Here is a 19,493-nt window from a genome sequence, read left to right as displayed (position 1 = left end):
AAAGTAGCATCTCATATGCAGGTTTTGTTTATTTGTGTCGTTTGGTACACTGAGTTCTCTTATAAATGTATAAGTTAGAGCAGGATAAACAGGTGGATAGTTTCAAGATGATGACTATTTTTAGACTTTTGAAAGATGACTCTTTCATCCACAAATTATACACACCCTCCATCATCATCTTTAGCTCTTGTCCTGAAGCACATGGGACTGTGCAACAGATCAAATCTCTCCTTGTTAGACGGAACAGTGACCGTCATCACGTCCCATAGACCTAAGCTAATAGCAGCATGCTGCTTGTAGAAACCCGAAGAGACCTGAAATGGCCAAATATTTTGGCCAGCACTGCTCACAACGCCTGCCAAACCCACAGCCAATCAAATGGCTCAAGCATTTTGTCACGTCTTCTAACAACAGCCAAAATATATATATATGTACACATTTCATGAATGGAAAACATTGCACAGAACCAAAAAAAGCCATAATAGCAGAGCATTTTCTGTTGGATTATGCTTGTAAACATACAAAAATAGCTCCATGTCTACACTAAAGCACCGCACTGGCAAAAAAAAAAAAAAAAGCATTTGCAGGTATTGAATTCTATTCACTGTGCAGATAGACAGAATTACCAGGAGGAAGACGTGGCCGATAACTACCACCATTATCCTAATAAGGCCATTATACCAGGCTGCTATGTCTCATGCGCTGTTAAGGCCACGCTGCTGAGGTTTGGAGTGGCTAATCATTCTGCTCTCTAGCCTGACCGCTCCTCTCTGTTCTCTGCTACATAATATTGGTCCGCCATCTCTGGAGGAACTGCCAACACCGACAGACACTTTTCAGTAAACCTTTCAAAACTCCAGAGTGGCTCACTGGCTTATTGAATCTTGGGCGGCGGTGATGAAGAGGACATTGAAACCTGTTTTGTTATGTGGTGAAAAAAAGAATCTGTGAAGAATCTGAAAATGGCCTGGTGTTCTTTTAAAGCCTTAGTTCTTTGGTTCAAAAATGATAATGTAGACTGAAATTCAAACATGTTTCAATGATTTACAGAAAAAATGTCCGTGGCAGAACTTGAATAAAACAGAAAACATCTTTTGACAAGGTGATGTCTTTGCCGTGCTAACACCATGTCGGTCTGCACGGCTGCAACACTTTGGTCCAAACTAAAACATTTTAACGACTGTGGGATGGATTGCCATGAACGCCGCTCCAGATGGTGCACAGAGTTTTTTTTTTTTTACCCAGATCCCCTGACCTTTTCTCTACCTTCACCATAAGGTTCACATTTGTGGTTGTGAGTGAATTACCGACAACAGCTGTTTAAGGGATTGCCATAAAATACGGTCAACATTCTTGTCCCACTTTGGATGAATTGTAATAATTTTTAGTATGTGTCAACTTCTCATCTAGAGCCAACACCTTAGCATTATGTTAGCATGTAGCACAAAAGCATAAGCAGGCTTACAGCGATACTAGCACACTTATTTTTAATTTAGCTGCAACTACTACTTCCATAGTGTATATTTTTGATGGGTATTTTTCTTTCGGCTTCTTCCTCTCTAGATGTCACCACAGCAGATGATCATATATTTTATTTGGAAGTAATTTTTACACCGAATGCCGTTCCTGATGCAACCCTCCCATTTATCCAGGCTTGCAAGAAGTACACTGGATGTGGCCCCACCTGTGGCTAGGGTCCAATTAACAATAAGCAATGGGGATTGGGTACTTTGCTAAGGGGTTCCCTGGTGGGGACTCAAACCAAGTTCCCTTTCTGCTTGGCTGTAGGCTACCCTTTCTACTACAGCACATCACAATGAACTATAATTACAAATGTTTCAAAATCCACTCTAAAAAACAGTGAGAGGAGAAATGAATCGGGAGGAAAAAAAACAAAAAACTACTACCACACAAACAAACAACAAGCCCAACGATTTGTGAAAATCAAACAACTTCCATTGTTTCCACTGACTTCATACTCATCCTTTATACAAAACCCATTCAACACATTTGTTCACACACTCTCACACCAATGACTTTTGGTACTTGTTGCGATAACATCATCATTTTAAAAGGTGACTGCTCATCTAAAAATCCCTCTCTATCCGTGTATCCCATGCAGTGTGTAATTGCTATCCCATCATTTTCCGAACCCTTGCTTTTGTCTGTTGTACATGGAGTTGAAGTTGCGGGGCAGTTTATTTCTTACTGGTTAAGGGATAAAAATATTTTACTGTGTTAAACAAAAGGTGGGTGGAGAATCAAGTCCAAGCCAAACCATAAGTTAACCCCCCAAAAATACTCCTTTCCTTTGTCTTATTCTAAAAATCTCCTCCCTCTCTGCCCATGTCATTTTGATGACATGTTGACTGTAGCCAGGCCTGAGTTACCGCCACATCATGCTCTCCCACACCCTGCAATCTAAAGCTCTCAGCGTGACAAGAGCTAGGACGCACACAATGAGTCTGTCAACATGGACACATTTAGATCAGCATCCATCACTGCAGGAACATGAGGCAGCAAACTGGTTTGTATGTCATGACACAGTTGCTCTTTAATATTTTACATGATTTACGAGGGGTCACATGTTTCTGTTTTATGTCAGTTCATAATAATATTGCTCATGTGTTTGTGCTTTTGTTTTCCTCTCCCATAAATCGAGAAAAGGAAATTGGACTCGAATGACTTTGGTGGATTAAGGAACAAAACACTTTGTCTTTCGATATACAAAGTATTAGTTATGTCATCATTAAATAAATAAAGACAAGGATGGTGTTTGATTTGTTCATACGAGGTTTGTGAAAATAAAACAAAACATATATATAAGTCTTCCAGGAGCTGGTTGAATAGAAAAGGTGAATGAAAAGTTTGTCATTTGACTTCAATTGTCCATTTCAACCCTGTCCTGTACACTGGTGTATTAGCAACAGATAAAACGCAAAATGGGCAAAAGCACTCCAATATCATTATCATGGAAGCCGGGTGTAATGTTTGTAAACTGATGCATAATTATGGCTCATTAATCTAATTTATTTTATGAAACTGTCATTGCGTATTCATGCAGTGGCTGTTGCTGGTCTTTGAAACAAGGGAAGCTCATTTCAGGCCCAGTTATAATACATAAATTCTGTAAATGAATAACTACAACACGGAAAATTCAGTAAAACTGAAATGCTATAATAGTGTTTTTATTTACAGTGTATATGAACAAACTGAGCACCATGCAGAATCCCAGCATCTGTGCCCGCCCACTGCTCCATTGACTCCAAGAGAAGCTGAGCTTCAGTGGAAGTGATGATTTTGTGATTCTGTAAAGCTCACCGCAGTGAAAGAAAAAACTATTCTGTTCTGTCCCAGAGAGAAGTTTTAATGCAGATCAAGTAAAATTTTCTGTCATCCGTGATAAACGGCTCATTCTGAACGCACTAGTGACACACGTTCTAATCACATTATGGTGCACGTTTAATATTGCAAAGTAAATACAACACGGTACATATTTGACAACATTTTAGAGGAAGCATTTTATTGTCATTAAACTCCACCCATGCAACTAAATCAACATAATAAACCTATAAATACACAATGATCCACCTGTCTTTATCATGATATCTGCTTCAGTGCCACACATTTAAACTATACCTCCCTCTCCTCTCCACACGCAGCTCACCATTCACCAAACATTGTCTTTCAACAGCCACGCTGGTAAAGAGACGGAGGAGACAGAAGTATCAGGTCCCCACCCAACCATTTAAAAGGCTAATTGCTGTTATTCAAAACAAGGGCGTGCAGGCTGCGGAAAACGATAATGAGCAAATAGCTCGGATGTGAGCCAGATGATACGCGATACTGTAAATGTTGTGTGCGACTGACAGACTCGTGGAAGCCAATTAATTCAGGTGGCAGGTGGATGATTGTTTTGTATTGGGTATTCATTAGCAGCCATTGGCAGGATGGTTTCCCTCAGATAGTTCTCTGACAGTTTGATCAGCAAAGCTACAGAGGGAGTTAAGAATGTGGGAGCAGACCGAGAGTAAGATGCCTGAGCAACCCGCATTGCGTGATCAATGCTTAGTCCTAATGGGAGCTGACAGAATTGATCTGATGATCTGTAAGCAAAGATGTGTGTGTGCATCAGTACGTGTGTGTGTGTGTTCTTGTATTTATAGCTTTGTGAGGAGCCACAATCGTATAAACCATACGGAGTGAGGACATTTTGGCAAAGTGAGGATATTTTGGATGGTCCTCGATTCCTTTGGGGGGTTAAGACCCATTTTAGGGTTTGGGTAAAGGTTAGGGTCAGTATGTGAGAGTGTGTTTCGTCGTATTTATTACCTCTCTGGGACATTGCTGGCATAAACACTCACCAGCAGTCCTCATGGTGACTAAAATCAACATATGTGTGTGTGTGTGTGTGGGTGTGTGTTGTTCCACGTGTGAGCATCAGGAAGAGTCTTATCAAGATTATTCTGGACACAAGCAGTGACCTAATGGCCACCTGAGACTAACCGTCTGGTCCGTCTTGTCTTATCGCACAATGAAATAGAGCAGCTTTTAGAAGCATGTACAAAGAGATAACTGCAGTTTTTTTCTCAATAACGCACAGAGGTGGAGGTGGATCTGATCACAGTGGTACAAAGAAGCATGTCACTTCAGTCAAGGGCTCTTACAGTGAGAGTAAGAATATTCAGTCTTTCTCAGTCATTTTTGTACATTTCTCAAATTTAAATTTAACCTTCACAGCATTTCGCACCTTGCTATCTGCTTGATAAATGTGCCAAAAGTGACTGAGAAAATCTACTCGCCTGTCACTGATTTAAAAGCATAAGTGGAGGAGCATTAATCACAGACACACATTTCAATGGGTGCTCATAATCTCAATGTAAGAGTGAATATCCACTCAGTTGAATCAAAGATCAGACCAGTAAGTTCACTCTACTGTCCACAGTACCTTGGCAATGATGCTGCAGAGCTGAGGTCCGTCCTGCGTGAGGGACAACAGGTTGCTAATGGCACTGCCAATGATGTGAATGCTGTCCGACGATTCAATCTGTTTGATCAGGACCTGCAAAGAGAGTTTATATTGTCTGTGATTATGTATCCAGGTCATAATTCTCCAAATGAACCACTGACAGACAAATGCAGTGAACACTATCAAGCTGCTGATTTTATCTTGAAGTTAGTTTATGCGTGTACATTTTTCTGCAATTACAAAATGTTTTATTATTCAAAAACTTGAAAATGTGTACTGTTTGTATGATAGGGCTGAACTATTCTGAATAAATATCTAATTGCAATTATTTTGACTAGAATTGTTACCGCGATATGAGTCAAGGTATGAGAGGGAAGTGTACTTTTTACATCCTTATTCACATTTTCATTTGAGTGACATATTTGAAATATTCTTAAGTCTGTAGAATATAATGTCACAAGCCAGGCCAATATTTAATCTAAAATGGTCATTTGACACACATTTTTGCCTCTATTGCCCTATTGCGATTTTAATAAATTTATTTGCAAATAAACCTATCCAGGAAAGAGTCTGAGAGAGTTGGAGAATCAACAAAAAAAACTCCATTGAGTGAAAGCACAGGACAGAGAAGTGTGATCTCAAAACCTTGGTGATTTGACAGCCTGTGGCTGAAATTTAAACTAGTTTTTTTCACTTTCCTGCCGAATACAGTTTTAAGATGATCCATAACAAATTTTCCCCAGCTTATTGGCTGGATTTAAGTGAGCACACAGAATCACAGATGTTTCAAAGGAAAACAAGTTGCGTAGCGGGCAAAGGTCTGATATGCAGTATGTGAAGTGTCTAACCTTTAAATAATAACTATACAATGAGAAAATATATTTATATGAAATGTATTTGTGCAGTCGTGGTTTTATTATAATCACTGAATAATTCTGCCCATTCCTTATTATACAAAGATGATGTAATCCTCCATTAGCACTGCTCACATAATGGTCACATAGCACTCGTGTTTACATTTCCACTCAACCGTTTATTGTTGAATGAACTGGGAAACTGCACCTTAATTGACTCGCTGAATAAACAGATCGAATTATCAGTTTTAATCCCAAAATAAAACAAGCGCTATCACTAAAACCGAAAATAACCGTGGTGCATTATAACCTTCAAATAGAACAATACAGTAATGATGAAAGCAAACCACATATTACCCGGATCTCATTAGCTAAGGCCATGTCGATCATGTTGCTAAATGAATCGCTGACATCAGTGAGGATCTCATGGATGGCCTCCCTCATGGATTTTAGGAACAATTCGTCGTCGGTGTGAAGGCACCTGTAGGCGAGGCGGTGATTAGCACAGCATTTAGTCACCATGCATCAATCCACGTGTGGTGCTTTTTCTTATGGTTGTGTATTAGCCATTTACCTCTCTGTGATGTTAGTCAGCTCCATGCACTTCTCCAGCAATGATGTCTCATACTGCACAGGAGACACAGAAAATAAACAACCCAGGTGAAAAATGAACCCTCGAGCATTTTTGTTCCTTTAAATAATAAGTGTGATTAAATGTGGGCTCATTGTGATGGCAGATTTCAGGCTAATTATTTATATTGTTATGCTCTGTTCTTACAAAATGTATTAAATATCTCTTGAAGGTAAAATAAATAAAAATAATAATCATAAACATCGTAAATTTAACAGTAAAACAAAAAAGTAGTTGTACAGACTACATTCAAAATATGAACTATTTCCATGGCGTATTGACTTTTGATGACACTAAAGTGACCAAGTCTCCCTTGAAAAGCTTCATAAAAATTCACATAATTTCTAGCTTCATTATTTATTTATTTTTATCCAGTCAAATTTGAGATTTTAGGAGTTTGAACAAACAAACCTGACAGGAAAAAACTTCTCAGTCTGGTAAGTATTGTGTTGGTGAAGGACAACAAATCTTAAATGATTTTTATGTAACAGCATATCTGTATTATTATTTAACTCATGAATCATGACGTCTTTACTATATCCTTTCATTTGTAATTTCAGCTGAAAATAATGTATGTCACTGAAGTATGTTTGTAGTGTATAATCGGTTTAAAATGAATATAGTTTGGTTTTCATAACCTCAGAATCAGCCTTTTATTTTAAGTATCTTAGGGCAAAGGCCTTGTGGACATGAGTATTGTGGGTTATACAAATAAACAGTGCAAAAAGGCAGAAAGAGTGGGAGAGACTAGTTTTCTTTACATCCTTTCTTTTATGTAAAGACCACCCGATGCACTTGATAAGGTAACGAGTGAGTGAACAAGTGTCAGTCGTTACCTTCTGCATCTCAGGCGGCGTGCTTCGGGCAGTGCTGTACTCGTGCACCAGAGAGCGAACGTGACAATTGGCCCGTACGGCCGTGCTGTGGACCCTTTGCCAGCGTCCTTTCTCCAGCCGCTGGAACATCTTGCCGAGCTCCGTGCTGACCACCAGCGCTCGGCGGAGGAGAATCTGCAGGTTGTTCCTGGCCACGTGGTCACCTGCGCCCACTCCGGTGCCTACAATCAGCTCGCCTTGCTGGGAGTCCTCCTCCACTCCGATGGGTTTGGCCTGGAGGACACACATACACTCCACCTCTGTCATATGCCGGAGATCCTCCATCCATCGCTGGACAGAGTCCACCTGAAGGGTTTGCATCCTGGTGCTGTGGGAGAAAGGCACACTTATAAATACCAGATGATTGCCATGCTCTTCATTCAGTGGTTACAGAATAACTTTGTACCATGAATTGACTCATTTGTCTATGAGAATAATGCAATTAAAAGCAAGGGTTATAGGGGATCAGTAAGCGCTGTTCAAACTGTTTAAACATCATAAAAACAATACTCTTGTAATTGCTGGGTCTGATTCTTGATGTTTGAGTCACCGACAATCACCGGTCCTACCCACTCATTAAGCACTACATGGGTTCAGGGTGAAGAGTAAAATTAAAGAGGCAACATTCTTCCCAGAACAAGTCACTGACTCATCAAAATTACTTTTAGGCGATTATTTTAGGGTTAAAAAAAAGTTGCATTAACCAGCTTTCATAGGGTTTACAGAGAAAGGTTTTGGGTCGATTGCTGTTCTGTCAGTGCCAGGGTTCAGTTTGGAATGTACACCAAGAGAAACTGACATTAGGAATGGCTGCGGTTTACCAATACCAATGTGTGCACGGATTTCCATGGCTGCTCAAATTTCAACCGACACGCCAAAGAAGTCAAATTAGGTCAGACGGGATAGAAACTAAACATGGCTCGAGTTGATTCACTCACTGATTACTGTTCAATTCACAGGGAAAATTCAGTTTTCCTTCTTGCAAACTGATTGGCTAAAAGGAAATAAACATATATTATTTATTTGGTTTATCAATAGACACTCATTATTGACAATTGTATGCTCACTATGTGGAGTCCAATGGAGATCGGAGGACTCATCTGCACCTATTAACTAATGCATTAACTTTATAAGCCAAGATAAGAGATAACTAAGACAGTCCTTTATTTGACCTGCAGTGGGGGACTTTACAGCAAGACAGTAAAGATAAGGATAATAAATAATAAACATGGATTAACAAGAATAGTACAATATAAAAAGATATCTACACTGAGACTAAATCAAAAAGTTAAATAGAGTAAAATAGAATAGAATGTATAGCGTACATAATAGACAGTATGGACTACATATTTACATTATAAACAGAGATTGAGCATGGGATATTATATGCTTATATTGCATAAATTGCAACTTCACAATTAATAACCTGATTAATCATTAAAAAAAAAAAAAAAAACCATCAGCTCTAGGTTATGACACAAGATTGGTCCGTTAAAAGAAAACAGCATACACGTTATATGGGTTAACATTGTCATCTAAAATCCCACAAAATGGTCACATGAGCCTTTAAACATACAAATAAAAGCATAAAAGCCTGTTAATGCCACACTGTTTAGTGTTGATTCCCATTGGAAAGAACAGTGATAAAATCAAAAGCACCACAGCATTCCTAAAATCAGTGCCGTGTACCCAAGGTCAATTAACCGCCAATAATTGCAGTTTTCCACAGCTGTAAGTTTAACACATCATTTCCTCACAGCGTGAACGCAGATTCAACAATGGGTTCATCGAGCAAACAAGACCCCCCCCCCCCCCCCGCCTGCCCCGCCCCCACCGTCATTAAACACTATGGCACTTCTGAGGCCCTTAAGCTGGTGTTATGAGGGCGATTCAAAGTCCTGCACCAATTACTGAAAGCTCCCTGAAAGTGGACAGGTCAATGGCTACAGCAGCCGCCTCTGCTCCGAGTCAACACATGGTAAAAGGTCTCCAGTGAAATATCAAATTTCCCTTTTGGCTCTCTACTATTTGCAGTTTATGGTAAAGGGCAGCTCACCAGAGACACGGGGATATTGCAAGGGTTATTGAAAATCGGTTCTTACCAACAAACCAACATATTAGCATGTTAAAGATCAGTACTGGGTCAATCTGAACCAAGAGACGCCGTTTACTCAAGCAAATCAATATTTTCTGTTGTTAAGGCCAGAAAAGGGGGTCTTATTATCAACTGAGAGGGACTAAACTATCTGACGTGTGAAGACATATCAGCGACTCTAAATGAGGACAGTAAAGGAACCCTTTATTCATCAGAATTCAGATTGGCATATGTATATAAACTGTATTTGTCAGCTGAGAAAGTGTAGTAATAAAAAGGGACACATTTGCTGGATGCACAAGTTCAAACCTTGTCAGCAAATAAATCTCCTTCAGCTGAGAAAGAGGATGAAGATGTAATTAGGAGTAAATGTGGAGTAACTGCACACAGTGCCACGCAGCGCGGTTATTATTAATGCAGCGCTTGTTCGGGGTAAGTGGAGTAAATGGATTCATAGTGATCTCTCCGTGACATCTGAAAATATATGAGATATGAGTTTTAGTTCAACTCGAAGTGATTAAAGAAATTAATTTCCTATAAATGCCCCTTTGCGAAATAACAACAATAAAAAGTGTGACTAAATCTGAGTGGGATTAGCTACCAAGCCAATAATAACAGGTTCAGTTTTTATAAATATCACCCGATTAACCGATACATTATTTTGTTGATAATGGATTTGTGATGTCTTGCTGACACGCGCTTCTGTACATTCATAGGCAAACAACTAAATCAGTCTTCGGGTTCAGAATGTCCAACTTCTCTTCACGTCATTCCTAATGTGGTCATTTCAAAACCATTTTCCACAGTTATATAACCGCATCACATAAGGATGAACCCATCTTGATTTACACGCCAAACAAGCCACAAAATGCTCCCCTCACCACCAGTGGAAAAAAAAAAAAAAAAAAAGATTATTATAATAATAGGTTTGTTTTCCAAAGGAGGGAAAGCGGTGCACTTCAGTTTGCAGGGAATGACAAATATTTACATGCAGGGCCAAGAGAGGGTCAGTCAACAGCGGCTCTATTATCCCAGACAGGGATCCTGTGGAGATGAAGCATCAGCTCTGCTCATCTGCCGTCACTGAACCCAGGGTCAGTGGCAGCAGCATTGACAGGAGATGGTTAACAGGAGATAATGCTTGTTTTTGTTTAGTTTAAAAAAAAAAAAAAAAAAAGCAAGTTAAAGCAAGATTTAAGCATGTTTTCTTATTGTTTCTCAGTTAAAAGTCCTATCAACTTTTTAATCATTTTAATACTTATATTTGGGACTCTGGAGGCCCTAAGTTTGAAAAAAGATGACTCACTAATGTTTTAGTGATCCAACTCAGTCTAAATACAGGAGATAAAACACGCAGTGTTGACTTCCGCGCTCCTTGGGACGTTACTTACAATGCGCTAAATTCCTGGAATTGTTGTCTCACGGAGCTCCGTTTTGTCCGCAAAAAAACACGCGAGAGTGCTGGTGAGGGCAATGGTATCCGAAAACCGGAGGTCCGCGAAAAGTTCTATTCTTGGCTCCACAGTGCAGCACAGAGTCCTACACAAACTTCCAGCCTCAGAGGATTTATCTGTCCAGTGGATATATGTTATATATGACAGCAATGTGCCTGCTAGAGCCTGCAAATGATCACCAGGGAACTAGTTTAACTTGGAGAAATAGGGTACAATATGGGACCTTTAAAACCCATTGGGGGGGGGGGGGTTATGAAAAACAAAGTGTTAATATAAGTTACTAAAAATAGCTTTTGACAGGAAGGAAAATCCATATCATCATCCAATATCATCATCCTTAATCTTAATAAGTGTGCTTACTGAAAGCTTGATTTAGTAGAAATGATTCAAATTAATTAGGGTTAGGGTTGATGTTAATAGGGTTAACATGATGATTACGTACGTACATAAACCAAGAAAAGAAAACTCTAAATTTAGCAAGACATATCTGCAGAAATGACATAACCTTTAATGGACAGACACAGCTGACTTTAGTGATCAGCATCAGAAACAGCTGAATCCCGTATATATACCCTTGTAGGAAATGAGGATGTTTGTGTTCAGTTACTGTCACAGTGCAACACATCGACACTTCCTGTAACACAGCAGGTGAAAATGATAACTTGGGCTTTTAGATGATTCATTTATTTTTTCTTACTTGTGCATCAAGTTGTTCTGCAGGATGAGTCACTGAGAGGCTGCCAGAGTGATGTCTATCTGTGTGTGTGTGTGTGTGTGTGTGTGTGTGTGTTCAGGTCAGTTATATCAAAGTTAATTGCTGTGGGATTAAGGGGGGAAGTAAATGCATTTATTATTATTATTTGTTGAGTAAATATTATATTTTCAGCACATTTACATCCTGCTTGTCACAATTTGAGGTTGGGCTGGATTATTTCCATCCCCTCATTCTGCATTAAATGCAGAAATAGCTCAACAAGCCATTTGTGCCAATTAGTATCATCATTTGAGAGTTTATTTAATCCATAAATTGAATTTAGCGAATCCAGATTCTGATCACTACCTAAATGTAGGGACATAACGTACATCCCCAGAAACTATCAACAATATATGTCATTTATTTTTAGAGTTATGATGCACACAGACAGACAGAAATGTGGCTAAAAACATAACCTCCTCGGCAGAAGAAATAACAATTATAAGCCATAAAAACCTCTCAAAGCAGGCTAATATTAGTTTAACTGAATTAGATTGTGTGCTGCAACCTCTTTCAGTTATTGATTTATGTTACAACCAAGCTAAATCTGACATTAGAGCTGAAACGATTAATCGATTATTGATCGATCACTAAATGAATCGTCAACTATTTTGATAATCAATAATCGGTTTGAAGCTTTTTTCATTATTAAAATAAAATTTCTGGTTGTTTCAGCTTCTTAAATGTGAATATTTTCTTTGTTTCGTTGCTCCACATAACAAAAAAAATCATTAAAACTGAATACTTTTTGGTTTGTGGACTTTCAATAACATCGTCATTTCCAGGTTTGACAAACACTGATCAACGTTTTTAACATTTTCGGACATTTTATGGACCAAACGATTCATCGAGAAAATAATCGACAGATTAATCGATGATGAAAATAAAGCTGAACCCCCTGAAGAGCTGAATCCTGATTCAGAAAATTCTAAAGATCTCCTGGTCCATTGTGAAGTTTGAGAGCAGATCTCTGAACTCGATATCATTTGTCACTCATGTAAAATTATACTATCTCAGTAAGTTTTTCGAAAACTTTTGTTCTGTCGCATCTGTTGAATCATCTGCTGACAGCAGTTCCGTGCTGAGGGGAAACCCTCGCCGAGCAAAGACGAAAAAAGCACAAAAGCAGCATTTGATTTAGTGCACATGGGAACCTCTTAGAGAATGTCTCATCACAGGGTGTGAGTCACTTTGTTTGATGCTAAAAACAGCCACTGTGCGTGCACGGCAAACACACTGTGAACATAAATGTCTCGGCGTACACGGTCTGCGGATCATTCACTAATCACATCATGTAGGCAATTAAATGACAATAAAATGGACTGAGAACCGCAGTGACGGTCACATCTTTGCCCAGCACACAGGGAAGTAGAGTTGTTAGTGAGCAGCAGACGGGCAGGTTTGAAAGCACACGTCGCTGCACCTGTTGTCACGCATGTATAGCAGTTATTGGACAGCAGGAACTCATTTGTTCTTCAAGGGTGGCTGCTTATTATTTGTTCATAACACTGGAGGCTTCGAGTCAGTCGGGGTACTAAATACAACACTTCACACATTAGACCAGGTTGCATAATGTCTCTCTCATGCCACCATGATGTCAACCCTTTAAATTAAAGTGTAGAAAAACATGTGGTTCAAATATACCAAATATAAAGCATAAGATAGAGTTTCAATACAATTTATTCTGTATGCACAGTTGTGTATTTTATGACCCAAAACATAATAAATAGCAGGAAATTTTAAATGTAATCCTTTTGTGACCATTTGGCATGCGTACTTCTCATTCCCATAAGTCCTAAACTGTTTGTGATATCTACAAAATTAAAAAAAATATGGACTGGCGATCTAAGGATGTGAATCTTTGGGTGTCTCACGATTCGATTCGATTCAATTCCAATTCTTAGGGTCACGATTCGATTCAAGGCAAATTATGGCATCAAAACAATACAGTTTGTATAAGATAAATGTGATAATGTGATCACACAAAGGCAAACTTAACGACCATCCAATCACAGACAAGATTCACCAGCGTGGCACACGTTTATGACATCGGCTTATTCCTAAACGGTTGAATAACTGCCAGATATCGAAAGTGAAACTTATCTTGGAAAACAGAGCAGAAAAGGGCAGAAGCACTCACTCACCGAACATTTTTGACAAAATAAATCCAAGCAGCCTCATTATCTTGAGGGTTAAAAAGCGGATATAGACAACATTTTAATTTAAACTTGCCTCTTGGTCTGTTGGCTACGGGAAACTGGCAAATAGATTTCTTGAGAGCTTGGTTCCTTCCATAAAAAACAGGATTTGTGCCGCATACAATACAGTGGGGCTTTTGGCAAAGAGGTGCTTATTATGGTAAATGTTGGCAATAATGGTGTTACTTGAAGAGCTCAATATTTTCTCAAGTGGTACTTGGTGTAAAACCTTTGAGAACCACTGCACTATATTACTCGCCATAGAATGAAATAGAGGCCAAGAATGTGGTTTGATTCTATAGTAAACGACCCGTATAAAATGACTTGCACGGCTACAAAAATGATTTGCATGACTATTACCGTCTGACGCTGATGTAACATAACGAAGAAATGGAAATATTTCTCAAATATAACAGCAAAACCACAGTTCATTCGGGCAGAGCCAGTGGAAATGTGGGTAGAGTGAGCTGTGAGATTTCAAGACCAGACCATTGTGGCTTTGGCTTTAACTGACGAAGGAAACAAGGACACTTTTGTCCCAAAAGGAATTAAGCATGCAGTCACACATACAAAAAGACCAAATAGGATATTAATACATTCTTCTTCTGCTCACAAACCAGAATACTGCTGCCCAGAACTCAGCTCAAAGTTAAAGATCCTCTAAAAACTAATATAATTCTGTTTCCCTACATTCAGAGGTCTCATATGTGCTGAGGACTAAGTAAACAAATACAGCTTATGGTACTTTTAAATGTTTAAAAGTCAGCTTTCATATTTGGGGAGCACACGTCTGTATTTTCCGGGCATAAGTAAATTCAGTGCGCACTCTTCCTGCAGTAGCATGTAAGGGGATATTGCGGCAACAGACTGGCACAGTTTAATCCTGGCAGCGGGGGCAGACATCTGATTTCCAGATGTTTCAGGCAGCCTCTCATGTCGAGCCAAGACCAGATTCACCTAAAACAGTACACACTACTCACTAGTTCTCTGTCTCTAACTTGTCTATGCTTTTTGTTCTCTTTTTGTCTGATATTCACAATAGACACTGAAATACTGACACCTCAGGGATATGTGCAAGACATTATACGCTCTTTATCTTCATCTTAAACTGCATTTCCAGCTGACTCTTTCACTTTCTTTGCCCTGGATCAGCAAATTCACACTCATATAACTTTTCCATCAACGGCAACCGCTGCAACATGAAAAATAAACTTCAACAGAAGATTGACGCCACACAAAGCCGAAGAAGTCATGCGAGAGCTATGATTGCCCCGGCCGTTTTTTGACTGTAACCCAAAGCCTAGATTGTCCAGACAAGCAAATGTGGGCAAAGCTCTGGTTCAGTTGTGGAGATGTTTGTCAGCTGAGTGCACGTGTGCTTTCTATCCATGTTTGCAAATGTATTTTTATTACAATTCTGCCGTTTGGCTGCTTTCATCAGCTGATTAATGGACATGTGCATGTATGCTTGAGTGTGTATATGAGAGACAGACACAGACAAAGCAAACACACACACAGATCGTCTGTGTGTGTGTGTGTGTGTGCGTGCCTATCTATGCCGTGATAGCTCCACTGATTCGATAATTATCCAAGGGCATTCACTATGCATCCTCTGCAACACTGTGTAAGCGTAAGCATTTGTAAACACAAAACTGTCAGAAGACATAGACATTCACAGCCACTGCAGCTGATGAAGAGGCTTTCCCCATTTCATGAGGAGGAATCCGCACCTTGCACGTTGGAAACAAGCATACAAATCTCCAGTTTTTGACTTGTGCGTCTTCTTAAAGAGTTGTCTGATATTTAGCACCGTTTATTTATAGATTGAGAAACATGAAGGTCTGAAAATGCATTTTAATGCACCAGTACTTGAGGAGGACTTTTCTTTCTTAGTAAAAACAAGAGATGAAATCAATGAAGCGCTGTCCTCTGGCGTGTTATACTCAATTGTTCTGTTCTGGCTTAGCCAGTGTCTGGTTTCGGTCAGCTGGCAGGTTTTTGCTCTCTCTGTTCTCAAACACACACCCTCCTCTTTTTTTTATATTAATCAAAAGTGATGAGATGAATGTGTGTATGATGAAACCACAGAGAACAACTTTTAACCACTTTCAAGCTGCGATGACTCCACTATAGTCCACCAGATCAGGAAACAGCAGACAGACAAAGTTGAAAAGAGCATCAATCAGCTATAATAGCAAGGTTCTTCCCCAACACAGAGATTATAGCTCTGTGTAGAAAAACTTCAATACTGGCTGCTCTGTTCAATCTATAAAAACTGAGGATAGTCCTCAAGGGGTTTCTTTCATTAGTGCTTATGTTAATGTGTTTGTATGAGTGTGTGACTGTGTGTCTTCCAACTCATAACCACATGCTTATTTCCTCACAGCTCTCTAATCTGTGGCCAAATCACTTTGTGTTCCATCACCACACACCTCTTCACAAACCACCGAGAATGAGCGGTAACACAACTAGAGCTCCGATACCTTCGTAAACCTCAATCTATCGGTGCTCCTGTGAGAGCGGCCATGATGTCAGTGTCTCTCGCACCACCTCCGTCATTACACTGCATTACCGAAGCAAAAAAAAACAAAAAAAACAGGAAGGTTATTTCTTGCCGTCGTGGTCGTCATATACGCAGGGCTGCGAACCACAAGGAACGAGTGGGATAATACCTCATTTTACTGAAGAGAACCTACGTCACAGTGTCAGTCGGTACGTCAGTCAAAATAAATGGATGTGTTCTGTGAAGAATAGACGTGCAAACCTGTGTGTTCCCGGTATTTCTGATGCTGTGGGGACACTTGGTTAGGATGAGGTTAGGGTTAGGATTAAGCCAGTTGTACTTACGGTTAAGTTTAGAGTAAGTCTCCAGGAAGACAAAGTAATGTCCTGCAAAGTTTCTCTCTTTGTGTGTGTGTGTGTAGTCTATTGCCAGCACTTGCCTCATTGGAGATGAAGAGAGTGAGCTGCTCTGTCTGGAGCTGCTCAGAGGAGTTGCCATTCTGTCTGAGGCCATCTTACTTCAGCTCAGCACCTGAATTAAAACACATAACATACAACATGAATCAGTCAATGTCACATGATTCCTTAATCATCATCTTTTTTTCTTTAGTTAAATATGGAAATATTATCAAATGTGGTAAATAAAACAACATGTTACCCACAATAACCTGCATCCTTACAGCAGCGCTGTTCACTATATGCACTTGCTTGCTGCCACAGTGTTATGCACTACAACAAATTTGTATTGATCCTCTGCCTCCAACCTTTCTATTCTTGTCTTTTTTTTCCCCTACAAGTAATTCAATTATCAATAAACCTCCCTGTTTTAAATAGCTGCAAGCCGCTGGTGTGCCAGTGGAATAATATTTCTTATCTTCTAATTTATTGGCTGGCTGCCAGCCAGAGACTCCCCTCCCTACTTTGAGCCTGAGAAACAGGGCCTGACGCTCTTAAGTGCCCACAACTTTATTCCGCTGTTTTATTGATGTATCCCATTTAGATTAGTCCATTTTCAATTGGGACAAGCCACGGATGCCCTCGTGCCTGAGCCACACTCTAATCCTTTTAGTTAATGATATCCTGTAGTGCTGCGGTTACAAATTTCATGTTTACTGTGGAGTATAATTAGCAGGTACAGTAGTTACAAAGTGAGATAATCTCTCCCACACGAACACAGACGCACACACCCTGTAAGTGTCACGGAGCGGGTTTCAGATGTGGTGTCCTGCTCTTTACTTTACGCTAAAGGATCGATAGATATAAACCGAACTACCGGTTTAACCGCTAATAAAACAAGTGAGAGTAGAGATGTGTGGGCTGCACACGAGATGATTCTCGTATTAGTCCCACGTCGGCCTCATGCTCTTTTTTCTATCCTGCTGTGTGCAAGCTGAAATGCCACACTGACTGAACAACTGATCCATTTTTGTGGAGAGCGGAGATGGAAAGGATCAGACAGCGGCACATCAGAGGAATCACAGATTTGGTTTTACTGTTTGCTTCAATTGCTCCGAAACTCCATTGGTTGCGTAATTATGAGCAACAGGGGAAGTATTTATTGATGGATGTGGGGGTTTTCTTTGTGGAGGGGGGACGGGGGTGGTGACTGAGTTACTGACTTTGACAAAGAGATACCCAGATGGAGGCAAAGAAAAAGAAGAGGGAGAGAGTAGGAAGAAGTAGATGCAGAGAAGGAGAGAAAGGAAGATGGGAGGTCCTTTAGCTGCAGTCTTGGCATGGCTCCTCTATGGCCATTTCCACAGAGAGCATCACAGTGCATCAGAAATTATATCAGCACCGTGCCAGCAACAACGGAGCTCTGGACGTCTGACAGTACAGGCAAAGCCGAGACACAGATCCAGCAGATTCCATTACATGTGCCCACAGCGCTCTTCTGTGGATTACCATACAAATAGAGACGAGTTGTCCAACCAAGTAATCTGGTCCTGAGCTCTTAAAATGTGCCACTAAAGGCCACATTATACTTCTTCGACTGCGTAATGCGTTATCCGACTGCGTAACCACGGAGACCCCTCGAGCCTTCATACTTCTCCGTCCTGGTGACGGATACGCACTGCAATTTCCCGCCCGATCAGTAGGGGTCACTACGCAAGTTTGTTGTGCTTTTGGCTACAGTGAGCAATGGCGTCCGAGAGAGAAAGACTGTTGTTGTTGTTGCAGTGGAATAACATTGAAACAGTGGCCGTTTCTCACTTTTCTGTCTCCCGGAATGCAGTTTTAAGACAATTTGAGGGGAGAAATGAGCCATTTAGAGTCTAAACATGTGGTGTGTGTATTAAGATATGACGTATATTTATAGTTAGGCAGCGACGCTGTCAGCGGTGATCAGCTCCGCCTCTGTGGACGCTCATTGCGCACAGTGGCCGGCACAGAGCAACTTTATCTCGGCCTGTCCTGAGGACCAATCGCAGGCCATCGTCTCCGTTGTCTGTCTCCGTTGTCCCTTGACGGACACTAAAAAAATATTTTGTGCAGCCGGAGACGATGCAGAGGCTCTCCGACAGGCTATCCTTCGACGCAGAGGGCTCTGCGTAACCTACGTAGAGCACTTTACGCAGGAGTATAAATTGGGCTTAAGTGCTGCGTTAAGGACCATTTCGCTGCAAGTGATCTCTCAGTCTGGTGTGAGTGGAGGGAAGACTGTGAAAGGTGCCCTGTGATCTTGTGATTGTTTCTTCCAGAGCATCCTGGATAAAGTCTTTGTGGTGCAGATGTTGTGGTGTAAAAGCACATGACATGCAACAATTAGGCGTTAAAACTGTGCCTTCTAAAGACCACATTTTCATGAAGCTGCAGGCGCTGAAGTTAAAACATCCCCATGTGTATTAAAAGTTGCCAATGCTACAGAAATAGGAGTTTCCTAAGCAGATGGTCGGCTTTGATCAGAACCTAACAAATTTTCTTGCTGTGCTGGACATTTCTTTTCATGTCTGGGCTGAAACCTGAGCGGCCCGGTGGGTTTCCCAGTCCGGTTGCCGTGGAAAACGTTGTTGGTTGTAGGTAAGTCAAACAATGGACACCTCTGTCTCAGCCTCATGTCACATGCCGGGTAAAATAACAACCACTCAGTGACTTGTGTGTGTGTAAGGGAAATCACTGGGGTGTGCATTCCAGATTTACTGCAGCACTTGTATTTATTC

The 19,493-nt window shown here is 40.4% G+C and overlaps 1 protein-coding gene across 1 annotated transcript in view; it reads right to left on the bottom strand.

Annotated features, from left to right (window-relative positions):
• Positions 1–19,493, bottom strand: part of insc (INSC spindle orientation adaptor protein) — a 45,148-nt gene that overhangs the window by 9,294 nt on the left and 16,361 nt on the right. Inside the window, exons 2-6 of the mRNA XM_083893112.1 lie at positions 16,773–16,864; positions 7,291–7,657; positions 6,398–6,450; positions 6,181–6,304; positions 4,949–5,062 (exon numbers count right to left, since the gene is read on the bottom strand). Coding sequence (XP_083749238.1) covers positions 4,949–5,062; positions 6,181–6,304; positions 6,398–6,450; positions 7,291–7,657; positions 16,773–16,846 — 732 coding nt within the window. The 5' untranslated portion in view covers positions 16,847–16,864. The remainder of the gene's footprint in view (positions 1–4,948; positions 5,063–6,180; positions 6,305–6,397; positions 6,451–7,290; positions 7,658–16,772; positions 16,865–19,493) is intronic.

This window comes from Microchirus variegatus (assembly GCF_963457635.1).
Source record: "Microchirus variegatus genome assembly, chromosome: 8".
Lineage (NCBI taxonomy): Eukaryota > Metazoa > Chordata > Actinopteri > Pleuronectiformes > Soleidae > Microchirus > Microchirus variegatus.
Note: the sequence above shows the minus strand (reverse complement) of the source record. Positions and strands in the feature narration are given on the sequence as shown.